Raw genomic sequence first — 13,905 nt, 5'->3', positions numbered from 1 at the left:
CAGCGGGGAGCCTGCTTCTCCCTCTCCCACTCCCCCTGCTTGCGTTCCCTCTCTCGCTGTCTCTCTCTCTCTGTCAAATAAATAAATAAAATCTTTAAAAAAAACAAAAAACCAAAACGTTGAACAAAAGAGCCAGACACAAAAGAGTATGTAACTTGTGATTCCATTTACATAAAGTTCAAAAACAAACAAAATTTTTTCATGATACCATGTCACAATAGTGCTTGCCTTTGGGGAATGGGCAGGTAGTCACTGGAGAAGCATGAAGGTGGATTTATATATTGGAAAGATTCTGTATTTTCATCTGGTCTGGGTCGTGGTCACAGGGAAGCGCTAATTTTCTGAAAATTCATTAAGCCGTAATTTGTGTACTTTATGTATATTATACTTCCATTTTAAAAAGTTTATTAAAGAACAAAAAATGATGTCACAGAGGAATATTTTCATATCTTGAATCTGAGGTCTCATTTTACTTCTCAACCAAAGAGCTATAATTCCATTTAAGATTGACATTCATTCAAACAGTTCTTTACTCCTACTGAACATTTAATATTAAGAGTATTGTTCTCCAACTACAAGAGAGAAAAGCTGAAAGCATAAAGCTGGACAAAATCTTGGCCAATGTTTGCTTATGAAAAGACATCTCTTTCACCAACTAAGCCATCTCTTGCCCCTGACCCAACAGGTTACCACTTTTATTCCCAAATTTCTACTTCTGGAAGAACAGACTAAGGATGGGAAATGAAGTATCACAACTTTCCCCTTGCTATTCATCACTTGCTTAAAGTGATCAATTGTTGTTAATGGATCTAGTCATTTTTATTTAGAAACAGTCCATAAAAGAGTTTAAAATTTTAACTGCACGAGAAATTAGGAGATAGACCTTTCAAGTAACTATAATTTTGTTTCTAGAATGGTATACAATTTTTCTCTATTTCTTTACTTTTTCTACTCAACAGAATAGAATGTGCTCATTGTGGGCAATAAGGAAAATACAGAAAAATTTAAACAACAAAAAAATCACTTGAGATAGGCATTAAAACATTTCTGGTCCTTATAGGGCAGAATAAATGTCTCTTCCTTTAGGGCAGAAAAACAAACAAAAAAACAAATTGGTGTATTTCCTTCCCATCATTTGTCTATGCCCATGTTCTCAAAACAAAACAAAACCAAAAAGAAAAAGAAAAAAAACAACAACCTGATTTTGTGTTCTGCATTATGATTTTTTTCACTTGCAATTATCCTTACATACAACGAGCAGTTTTCTGTAATTAAATTCTTTTCAATGCTTTAACATTTTTAATGGCCACATTGTCTACTGTAATTCACTTGGTTATTCCCCTAATGTCGAACTTTAAATTATTTCCCTACCATACATGTTGTACAATTAAACAGAATGCTACTTTGAAACCAACCCCATCCAAATTAATGTATGCCCTGCTTGCTTTCCTCTATCCTTGCCTGCCCCAACCCCCACCCCAAATCAGAAGAGAATAGAATACCACAAGCATTTTATGGTAAAATCCTCTTTGTGTGTAAAGCCATTTCAGAGGCAATGTTGGGTTTATGAAACAACTTGACTAATGGATAAAATATATGAATGCTTATAAGCCTTAAAGGTAATTTGAGGCTTTGTGTATCCTAATTTGTTAACCAAGGGGAAAATGAGAAATAATGGCATGTTTTATTTCCCATTACCATGATACGTTTTTAAAAACAAAATACTTAAGGCTAAACTGACAATTTCTAATTATGAAGAATAACCTTGATCCCTTCAAAGTGGGATTTCTAGATTTTATACTGTATTACTACCTAAATAGGATGCTATGCTAATGACTATGGTGAAATGGTATGACAGTGTCTGAAACAAGGAAAACAAAAGATAAATTTCATTTGGCATTTGAGAAGTGCAGATTATATATAACACTATCTCTAAGGTGCCTTTGCATCAAGTTCCCTGGCTTTATTTTTCAGGTTAAAATAATTTAAATTGATACCTTCTTAAATTTCCCTGTCAACAGATACAGTCAAGAAACATTAAAAAAAGAAGTTCATCTTTACAAGGAACAAACACTAAAGATATTAATATTTTGCCTACCAAGTTAGCAATGACTTTAAAAATTATAATACTTGGTGTTCACAAGGATGCAGGGGTAGGAAGTGCCTTTCTAGAAGACAATTTGGCAGTGGATCTCCTCTCTGTCAGATATCTCACAAATCTCCAGCTACATGTAAAATGCTGTCTTCACTTCTAGGAGGAACTGACCCTGTTGCTGATATAATCCAAATATAGCTGTTGATTAATAGATATATCAATATCAAATATTTGGGGCCAATTACTGTTATTTTAAATATATTTGGGGTACCTGGGTGGCTCAGTTGGTTAAGTGTCTGCCTTTAGCTCAGGTCATGATCCCGGAGTTCCAGGATTGAGCCCCATGTCGGGCTCCCTGCTCAGTAGGGAGTCTGCTTCTCCCGCTGCCCCTCACCCCACTCATGCTCTCTCTCTCAAATAAATAAATAAAATCTTTAAAAATAAAAAAAATCATTTATTTTTGAAGTATAGTTGACATACAATGTTACATTAGAGATGGACAACACAGTGATTTGACAATACTATACATTATACAATGCTTACTACGTAAATGTAGTTACCACGTCATCTCAAATTTATACTTCTGAAATTTTTTTCCAGTGAACAGATTTGGACATCAACTATATATAAAGGCCATACCAATTTCCTGAATAGCTACAGGTAAGCTAAGTGAATAAAATATCACTACAATGGAAGAAAACTATACAAAAGTAATCTATTCAACTGAGAGGCCTGATGATGTGCCAAAGAGTACTGTAAAGGGACTCCGCAAATCCATTTCTGAAGTATGGATATCTTGTTTCACATGTTTATTTCCCTGAGAGAAAAATATCTATCCAAAACATTACCTGTTGCCCAAACTAGACAAGAGTATTGCTGTCACTCTATTAGTAACATCCATCTATACAAATGGCTTTTACTTATTTCTAAAAAAAATTAAGGTGCCTGCCTCCTAAGAAACATTTAGAAGAGTTTGGTGATGTATTTAACTGGATCTCTCTCCTTCTTTTGAAGTCCCTGTAATTAGTCAGGCTCAAAACATCATAGTAGACTCTAATTTCAGCTTACCCCTTATGATCCATCCAGACAGTTACCTAGTTCTGGAAATGGTACAGCTGAAACATCTACTGCACTTCTTCCCATTCTCACTGCCAGCATTCATTCAAGCCCTCACCTCTTCTTGCTGGACTCCCATAATAGCTTCCAGTCCCCTGGCTCTACTGTTCCTTTCCATCCTATGCACCAATGCCTTCTAATGGTATGACTTTCCTACTCAGAAATCTTCAATGGTAGAGTTTTTAGTGACACAGAAAAACACTTAAGATAGAATAAATGAAAAAAAATGCACAGGCTAAAACTATATACTATAGTCTTCGGTTATGTTAAAAAGCATGTTTGTGTATATGTATGGACACAAGCAGAAATGTAAACACAACATCCATACACAAAGGGAAAAGAGTGGGGCAAAAAACATGCAGTGTTATTTCTTAGTGGTAAGGTTTTATAGTTTTTACTTTCTTCTTTATCTTTACAATTACAGATTTATGGTAAAGTCTCTTTCAATAAGTGTCTCTATAAACCATCTATAATGAACACATAGTTAATGTTATAGCCATTAAAATCTTTTATTTTTTTTAAAGACTTTAGTTATTTGAGAGAGAGACAGAGACAGAGACAGAGAGACATGAGCGGGGGGAGGTGGAAAGGGAGAAGCAGACTCCCCGCTGAACAGGGAGCCCCGAAATGGGACTCCATCCCAGGACCCTGGGATCATGACCTGAGCCGAAGGCAGACACTTAACCGACTGAGCCACCCAGGTGCCCTTAAAATACCTTTTAAAAAACACTTCACATGCTTCCATTACCTTTAAGTCTAACTCCTCACTCCCTAGAATTCAAGGATCTCCTCAATCCAGTCCCCTTCTCCTTTGTTGTCTTATTTCTTATGAACCTTGATGTAACCTGGGCTTCTTACGAACCAGATTAGATCACTCCCACCATTCCTTGAGGACAGCTATTCCTTCAAACTCTGTTTTGCTCTGAATATTCACTCCACCTGGAATATGGTCCCTTCCCACTCCCACCTAATAAGCTCCTATGTGTTCTTTAAGGTCTATTTTCAATGATCCAGAAATAGCAAATACTACCACACCCCTTCCTCTTGTCCATAGCAGGCAACAATGACTTCTCTGAATCCAGGCTCCTTCCCAAAATCCTCAATTCAATGGCCCTAAACAATCCTTACTAATCAATCCATGTTTATACACAAAATGAAACATACCTGCCATTCCTATAGCAATCTAATGTAATTACCCTCTTCTCCCCCACCCCACAGGTCTTCGTATTCTTACAGAGCTTATCTCCTCTACCTTCTATTAAGAATCACTTACTTAATTGTCTTATCTCCCTTTCCTACTAGATTTTAATCTGCACAAGGGCAGTAATTATGTTTTATTCATCTTCATATTCCCTGCAGAGCCTTGCAGGAGGTCAGCACTCAAACAGTTGCTGAATTGAATACTTCATTCTTTTCCTATTATCTCATCACTCAAAATGGCCAAATATTTGCAAGTTTTATTTTAAAACAATCAGATTCTTCTTGAAGAACGACTAATGAGTCAAGTTTATTTCATCAGTTTTAGCCAACGTTCCTGCCTTAACTTAATAAAGCAGTGTCTGATCTCACACAGTAACCTGCAGAGTCAAAGGATAGAAAAAGAGAAGCTGAGATAAGAGAACTGAGCCCATTCTGAGGGGGCTTATATCCAGGTACAGAAGTATTGAATTAAACTACCACATTTTTATAATTTTTTCTACCAATCTCTAAAGGACTCTGAGCATCAGAAATATATATCTTGCTTTGAAAAGGGATTTAAAAACTGGGGAGATGAAAAGGAAAAACAAAAATCTAAAAAACCAAGCAAGGCATCAACAAAGTTAGGCAAATAGTCTGGTAAAGTCACAAGAATGTCTTACCTAAATCAGAAACCCAGTTCAAGAGATATGGTCGAGGAAAAGCTGGTAGTACAGTAAGACTCATGCTGCCATCTAGAGGTTAAAGACTAGACGATTTTCCTCCTCAATCAACCAACTGCAGTTAATTTAACTTCTATTATAGAGGGAGACTCAACAGGCCTTAAAAAGTAAGCCAGACAAATATCTCTGCTGTCAGGCCACAATGAAGAATATCCAGGCTGTAAGAGTCCCAGTTTTTCTCCCCTTTTCTTCCTTCATAGACTAAAATAAAAAATCTAAAGACCAGAGTTAACTGTGCTTTAGAATTTTATCTAGATGGGAAACAATTTCTAGATATAAATGGTCAATTTTTCCCCCCCAAAAATTATATGCCTAGAGGGTAGAGAAATCTACTATACCACAGGCTAATTTGGAAGTTCTCCTTTGGCACCATCTCCTAAGAATGCTGTACCAAATGGTTTCTGGTATAGACAACTTCATCAAGGTAGACTGATGGGATAAAGTACCACGAATGGGGACGTCTCAGTCTTTTTACAATAAAATGTTGCTTTTAAAAACTATGGTAAGTGATTAAATTTAGCCAAATAACAGTCCCACTGAAACTTCTAAATGAACACACAGGATTAGACTATAAATTAGTAAAAAAAAAAAAACCCCAAAAAACAAAAAAACAACTTACATCAAAATAAGCTAAATTTCGGGCGCCTGGGTGGCTCAGTTGGTTAAGCGACTGCCTTCAGCTCAGGTCATGATCCTGGAGTTCCGGGATCGAGTCCCGCATCGGGCTCCCTGCTTGGCAGGGAGTCTGCTTCTCCCTCTGACCCTCCACCCTCTCATGCTCTCTGTCTCTCATTCTCTCTCTCTCAAATAAATAAATAAAATCTTTAAAAAAAAAAAAAAAGCTAAATTTCGTAAAGCTTTTCTTAAATTTCAACCCAGCCAAGTAAATGAGTACAAATTAAATTGAGATTTTAATTTACTTTGTAGTATAAGGTTTAAAACGTAATTTGCAAGAACAAATGCATCAAATTCAACATCTCTTCATGATAAAAACACTCAACAAAAAAGAAAAGGTAATTTCCTCAACCTGACAAAGGACATCTACAAAAAACCCACAACTAACATCATACTTAATGCTTTTTCCCTAAAGTAGGAAGAAGACAAGGATGTCCACTTTTGCCACTTCTATTCAACCCTGTACTGGAATTTCTAGCCAGGGTAATTAAGCAAGACAATGAAATAAAAGGCATCCAGATTGGAAATGAAGAAGTAAAACTACCTCTACTTGCAGATGACATGATTCTGTATATAGAAAATCTTTTTTTTTTCTTTTAAGTAAGCTCCATGCCCAGCGTGGAGCCCAACGTGGGGCTTGAACCCACAACCCTGAGATCAAGACCTGAGCTGGTATCAAGAGTTAGATGCTTAGGGGCACCTGGGTGGCTCAGTCGTTAAGCATCTGCCTTCGGCTCAGGTCATGATCCCAGGGTCCTGGGATCGAGCCCCACATCGGGCTCCCTGCTCAGAGGGAAGCCTGCTTCTCCCTCTCCCACTCCCCCTGCTTGTGTTCCTGCTTTCGCTGTGTCTCTGTCAAATAAATAAATAAATAATCTTTACAAAAAAAAAAAAAGAGTTAGATGCTTAACTGACTGAGCCATCCAGGCGCCCCTGTATATAGAAAATCTTAAGTAATCTACTAAAACTCTACTAGAACTAATAAATGGTTTCAGTGAGGTTGCAGGATAGAAGATCAACCCTTGAACAACACGGTTTTGGGTTTTTTTTTAATATTTTATTTATTTTTTGACAGAGAGAGAGACAGCGAGAGAGGAAACACAAGCAGAGGGAGTGGGAGAGGGAGAAGCAGGCTTCCCGCCGAGCAGGGAGCCCGATGTGGGGCTCGATCCCAGGACACTGGGACCATGACCCGAGCCGAAGGCAGACGCTTAACGACTGAGCCACCCAGGCGCCCCGAACAACATGGTTTAAACTGTGCAGGTCCACTTACATGCAGATTTGTTTTTGATAAATACAGTACTATAAATATATTTTCCCTTATGATTTTCTTTAACATTTTCTTTTCTCTAGGGTATTTTATTACAGAATACAACATATACTACATATAGTATAAAAATATGAGTTAATCAACTGTTTATAAGTAAGGCTTCATGTCAACAGTAAGCTATTAAGTAAGCTAATTAAACTTTGGGGGAGTCAAAAGTTATACACAGATTTTCAATCGTGCAGAGGTTTGGCACCTCAAACCCCATTATTCAAAGGTCAACTGCATTTCTCTAAAGTATCAATGAGCTTAAGAAACAAATAAACATGGAGGGGGGCGGACAAAGAGAGGCAAATCAAGAAACAGACTCTTAACTATAGAGGACCAACAGATGGTTACTGCAGGGGAGGTGGGCAGGGGTGAATGGGTTAAAAAGGCAATAGGGATTAAGGAGGGCAGTTGTGATGAGCCCCAGGTATTGTATGTAAGTGATGAACCACTAAATTCTACACCTGAAACTAATATTACACTGTATGTTAACTGGAATTTAAATAAAAACTTGGAAAAAAAATAAAGTACCAATGAACAAACTGAAAATTAAATTAAAAAGACATTAACACTTATAACATCAAAAAATAAAATACTTAAGAACTAACTTAACAAAATATAAAACTTATACTTTGAAAACTACAAAACATTACTGAAAGAAATTAAAGACCTAAGTAAATAGAAGACATATTCATGAATCATTTTAATATTATTAAGATGGTTCAATGCAATCTCTATCAAAATCCCAGCTGACTTCTTTGCAACAACTGACAAGTTAAAATTCCTACAGAAACTCAAGAGACCCAGAGCAGCCAAAACATCTTGAAAAAGAACAAAGTTGGAAAACCCACACATCCCAATTTCAAAACTTACTACAGAACTACAGTAATCAAAACAGTGGGGTAGTGGCATAAGGATAGACATACAGATCAATGAAGCAGATTTGAGAGTCCAGAAATAAACCCTCACATTTATGGTCAGTTGATTTTTAACAAAAATGCCAAGACAATCAATAGGAAAAGAGTAGTCTTTTCAATAAACAATGTTTGAAACAACTGGCTAGCCACATGCAAAACAATGAATTTGGATCCTTACCTTACACCATATACAAAAATTAACTTAAAATGGATCAAAGACCTAAATGTAAGAGTTAAATAAAACTATAAAACTCTTAGAAGAAAACACAGGCATAAATCTTTGGGACATTGGATTAGGCAATGGTTTCTTAGGTATGAAACCAAAATACAAGCAACAACAAAAATAGATAAACTTGGTTTAAACAAAACTTAAAAATTTTGTGCTTCAAAGGACATCATCAAGAAAGTAAAAAGACAACCCATAAAATGGGAGAAAACTTCTGCACAGCATATATATGATGAGTGACCTGTTTCTAGACTATATAAAGAACTTTTTTTTTTTTTTTAAGATTTTATTTATTTATTTGACTGAGAGAGACAGAGAGAGAGCACAAGCTGGGGGAGCAGGAGAGGGAGAGGGAAAAGTAGGCTCTCCGCTGAGCAGGGAGCCCGATGTGGGGCTTGATCCCAGGATCCTGGGATCATGACCCGAGACGAGATGAAGGCATCTGTTTAACCGCTGAGCCATACAGCTGCCCCTAGACTATATAAAGAACTTACAACTTAATAATAAATACACAAATAATCCAATTTAAAAATGGGTAAAGGATCTAAACTGTTTACTTATATCTCCAAAGAAGATATATAACTGGCCAATAAGTACATGAAAACACGCTCAATATCATTAGCTATTAGTCAAATGTAAATCTGAACAATGAGATACCACTTCACATCCACTAGATGAATGATAACTTTTGAAAACAAAAACAAATACTGGCAAGAATATGGAGAAACTGGAATCCTCATACACTGTTGGTGGGAATGTAAAATGGTACAGCCAGTATGGAAGACAGTCTGACAGTTCCTCAAAAAAGTCAGATGTAGAGTTATCATATGACCTAGGAATTCCACTTCTAGTTATAAGCCCAAGAGAACAGAAAGGTAAATCCACAGAAAAACTTGTAAATAAATGTTTATAGCAGCATTATTTATATTAGCCAAATAGAAAAAAATCCAAATGTCCATTAACTGGGGGATAAGTATAATGTGGATAACTGGTGGATAAATATATCTATACAATGGAATATTATTTGGCCATAAAAAGAAATTAAGTAGTGATACATGCTACAACATAAACATCGAAAACATTATGTTAAATGAAAGAAACCAGTCACAAATACCACATACTGTATGATTCCATTAATATGAAATGTCAAGAATAGGTATATTCATAGAGACAGAAAGCAGATTAGCGGTGGCCTAGAGCTGTGGGCCTAGGGGACAAATAAGGAATGAATGCTAATGGGTACAGTGTTTCTTTGGGGGGAGATAAAAATGTTCTACAATTGTGGTGATAGCTGTACAACTCTAAATGTATTAAAAGCCACTGAATTGCATGCTATAAGTAGGTGAATTGTAGGGTGTATGAATTATATCTCAACAAAGCTGCTATTAAAAAAAGAAAAAGAAAAAAGAACAAGTGCATCAGAGTCCCAAGTTTTAGCCTTAGTTTCAAATGGCATGATCCTGTGCTTTCCCAATTTTCACACTGAATATAGCCATTAATTAGCTCCATGAGGGAAAAAAAATTTTTTAAGGGTAAAAAGTGTTGAGAATCAGTGTTCAATAGGGTCACAATGATAGTTCCACTGGTCTTTTTTTTTTTTATTTTATTTTTAAGTAATCTATACACCCAATATGGGGCTCAAATTTACAACCCCGAAATCAAGAGTGACATGCTCTATCAACTGAGCCAGCCAGGCACCCCTAGTTTCACTGGTCTTAGGAATAAAGCAACCAATGGACTGTTGAAAAGACTAAATCAGGATCATGTCCAGGTCATAAGTGATGGAATAAGATTCAAGTAGAAGATAAAATCAAACCATCATCAACAAGCTTCACCCTATTTTTACTATGTGTAGTTGATCATCCAGCCACTAGAGGAAAAATTCCAGACACTACAAAACCTTCAAATGTTACTTCTCATCACTAAAACACCAACTATCCAAAAAAGAACAATTTCCAGAAACTTTCACCTTTTCAGTTTTAAGTCAATGGATTTCATTAGAAAAATTCTATCATTTCACCCGAAGTCATCAGCAATTGATCATTCCTTCAATCAGCAAATACATACTTGTGCGTTTACTATATTCCAGGTACTCTATGGATTAGAAAGACAGCCCAAAGTATAATTCTTACCTGAAAGAGTTACAATCAATCAAGGGATAAGACATGTACCAAAATCTCCCAGAATGGTAAAAGTGCCACACAAATGAAACAAATGAACTGCTCTAGGAGCAATTTGAGAGGCCAGGAGAGTTCACTTTCCAGATAAGGAATGAAAAGGAAAGGCTGATGAAATCTGGGACTAAACAGTGAAGGATTAATAGAAGTTCTAATACTAGAAATAGGTCAGGGAGAGCTTTCTGAGAAAAAGGAATAGCATGGATAGACTTAAGAAGATGGGCAAGTGTTACAGGAAGAATGAGTATTTCAAATGGGAATGGTACATGGTGTTTTGGTAGGGGAGAAGTAAGGAAGAAAACTAGTCAATAAGCTAGGGCCAGAGTGAAGAGGATTTTGAATGCCATGCTAGAATATGAATTTGATCACATGGTCAGTAAAGTACTAATAATGACTTATGAGCAAAGGACAAAAGAAGCAAATGATAGTTTAGAAAAATTAACCTGAGAAGGGTAAACAAGATGGCCTGGAATGGGGTGGTTGAGAGGCAGGGAGACTAGTAAGTGACTGCAATAGTTCCAGAAACAGGAAGGACACTGAACTCAGAAAGAATGAAATGAAATTCTTTATATGGTAAGGCAGTTTACAATTTTTCATATTTCTATGTATTTCATGAGAATTTCATATTAATTAAGTGCTCAAATCAAGCCAAGGGTCCCCAATCATGACAAGCTTTAAACGCCTATACAAAAAATTACTGCACTTCAAAATCCCAAAAGGGTTATCTGACACATAATCACGTACCAAATCAAAGGGCATGATTCATCTTCCAAAAGACACAATCTAGTTACTATCAGCCCTAGAAGGTACACATTATTTCTATACTAACATATAACAATGCTCTAGGGAAGTGACAAACAATCATGTTTTGAGGACAAATATTTTTTGCATTTCTTTTCTTTCCATCATCTTTATCAGTGCAGATATTTGCATGAAAACAGGATCACTGGTCCTTGGGGATTCATCAGTTCCTATTGCTTATTTTTCATCCATGTCATCCTCTCAATTAATGCAGGAAAGAGGATTGAGACATCGAAACACCAGATTAGGGTGTCAAGTAAATGTCAACCCCTAGAGTAGATGAATAATCTGTAAGGACAAAAAAAAGATCTTGTTTTTATGCAAATACACTATATACAATAAAACAAAGAGAGACTGTACCCAAGAAGTCCAATACATATCAATATAAATCTTTCCAATTCTATTAGCTAAAACTATTTTCTATATGTCAGTTAATTTGCTGTAATCAGGGAAAAATGACAGTAAGTTGCAAAGCATTGCCACAGAAATTGAAATAAGGCTGAATTTTGAACCAGAAAATAATTTTGAAAGATCTTAGCTGTGCTCATGGCGCTCATATGGCAGAAATGAGCATTTCTGTTGCAGAATTTTGGTTCAGTGCTTAAGGTGGCTGAGTTAGGTGACTGCAAATCCCCACCTACAATATCTTAAGTTTTAGAAATACAAACGCTTAATAGTAATGTTTTTAACTGTGTGAATTAAAAACTAAAACAAACCAAGTTTCTGATTCTGTGGAAAGCCATTAAAATAAACTTTACTGATGTTTAGGGGAACTCTTTATTCTAAAAACTGATAAAGAAAAAGATTCATTTATCCTGTAGAAACAGCTTTCAAGGTAATAATAAATAGTTGATAAGAAAAGTCCTTTATAGAAAAATTCTATGTAATGATAAAAAATGACAGAATTAGAGTATTACCATCTGGCAACCTGTAATAAAACAGGGGATCTAGGCAGTTACCAAAGGCTGCTAAAACTCTCGTGTAAGGCTGATGGAGAATTTTACAATGAATAATCAGGCTAACAATGCCTTCATCAACTAATTAATTTTAACATCACAAAGAGAGATAGGCAAACATGATGTACCTTCTGATGGATGTATACAATACCATTCAGGAAATGGCCAAAAACAAAATAAAAAAGTCAAGCTGTATCTGTGCAAGCTTCTAGATCTAACTACAAGGAAATAAAAAGGGATAAGTGAACATATTAAGCACTACCATAGAAATGTAAACAGCAAAATCCAGAATGTGGAAAATTCTACAGAACAAATAACTAGGTTTAATAAACAGCAAGGGAAAATAAAAGGGAGGTGGAACTATGACAGATGAAGAGACACTTAAGAGACATCAATCAAATACAGTGTATGAACCTTACTTAGGACCTGATTCTAATAAACCAACTGTATAAAGACAATTATAAGTCAACCAGGGAAATCCAAATCCTCATTAGCTACTGGACGATATTACGCAAGTTTGTTAAAAAATTTTAGGCATAATAATGGAATTGTGGTTATTTTTTAAAAGGTGAAGGAAGGAGACAGATCTTGTCTTTTGGAAATGCATGGAATTATTAGGCGATGAGGTAATATGATATCTAAGATTTGCTTTAAAATAATTATGGGAGGGGGCGCCTGGGTGGCTCAGTCATCAAGCGTCTGCCTTCGGCTCAGATCATGGTCCTGGGGTCCTAGGATCGAGCCCCACGTCGGGCTCCCTGCTCAGCGGGAAGCCTGCTTCTCCCTCTCCCACTCCCTCTGCTTGTGCTCCTGCTCTCCTCTCTCTCTGTCAAATAAATAAATAAAATCTTTAAAAAATAAATAAATAAATAAATAAAATAATTATGGGAGGTTATATAAGTGAAAGAGATTGGCTGTATGTTGACTACTGAAGCTGGGTCATGGCTTCATGAGGTCATTGTTCTATTCTCCCACTTTGGTATGTGTTTAAAATTCTCCATAATAAAAAATGGGGGAAAATTTTTATCTTTCTCAGTAGGAAAGCAGAAAAAGAAAGACTAATCAGAGGAAATACAGCAATTTCAACTACAACTAACTAGAGATAATACTGTTGATAAATACATTTGGCAATTCAGCATCTTCTTGATATAATGAGCATAAAATTTATTTCATTAAAAAAAACTGACAGGGGGCGCCTGGGTGGCTCAGTCGTTAAGCGTCTGCCTTCGGCTCAGGTCATGATCCCAGGGTCCTGGGATCGAGCCCCACATCGGGCTTCCCACTCAGCGGGAAGCCTGCTTCTCCCTCTCCCACTCCCCCTGCTTGTGTTCCTTCTCTCGCTGTATCTCTCTTTGTCAAATAAATAAATAAAATCTTTAAAAAAGGGGCGCCTGGGTGGCTCAGTAGGTTAGGCGACTGCCTTCGGCTCAGGTCATGATCCTGGAGTCCCTGGATCGAGTCCCGCATCGGGCTACCTGCTCGGCGGGGAGTCTGCTTCTCCCTCTGACCCTCCTCCCTCTCATGCTCTCTGTCTCTCATTCTCTCTCTCTCAAATAAATAAATAAAATCTTTAAAAAAAAAAAAATCTTAAAAAAAAAAAAACTGACAGAGAGATAAAGGATTATTGATTATTACAGCATTTACTATCCAGAGCTAGTAAAAGAATCAACTTCTATATTATACCAACCTAGCATTCATGAATTTAATA

At 36.5% G+C, this 13,905-nt stretch overlaps 1 protein-coding gene across 21 annotated transcripts in view; it reads right to left on the bottom strand.

Moving 5' to 3' along the window:
- The window catches only part of LIN52 (lin-52 DREAM MuvB core complex component), a 135,366-nt gene that overhangs the window by 106,538 nt on the left and 14,923 nt on the right, over positions 1 to 13,905 (bottom strand). For 2 of the 21 annotated variants that reach the window (XM_054513800.2, XM_045901214.3), the window contains exon 6: positions 11,537 to 12,415. The exons of 17 other annotated variants lie outside the window; for them this stretch is intronic. In XM_054513800.2, the coding sequence (XP_054369775.1) occupies positions 12,279 to 12,415 (137 nt within the window). In that variant the 3' untranslated portion in view covers positions 11,537 to 12,278. 2 more of the 21 variants (XM_045901218.3, XM_064571347.1) reach the window with 2 other exon arrangements.

Source organism: Mirounga angustirostris, unplaced genomic scaffold (assembly GCF_029215605.1).
Source record: "Mirounga angustirostris isolate CCGP_5_RB_7025 unplaced genomic scaffold, mMirAng1.0.hap1 SCAF_9, whole genome shotgun sequence".
Taxonomy (NCBI): Eukaryota; Metazoa; Chordata; class Mammalia; order Carnivora; family Phocidae; genus Mirounga; species Mirounga angustirostris.
The sequence above is the reverse complement of the archived record's forward strand: the minus strand, read 5'-3'. Positions and strand labels throughout refer to the sequence as shown.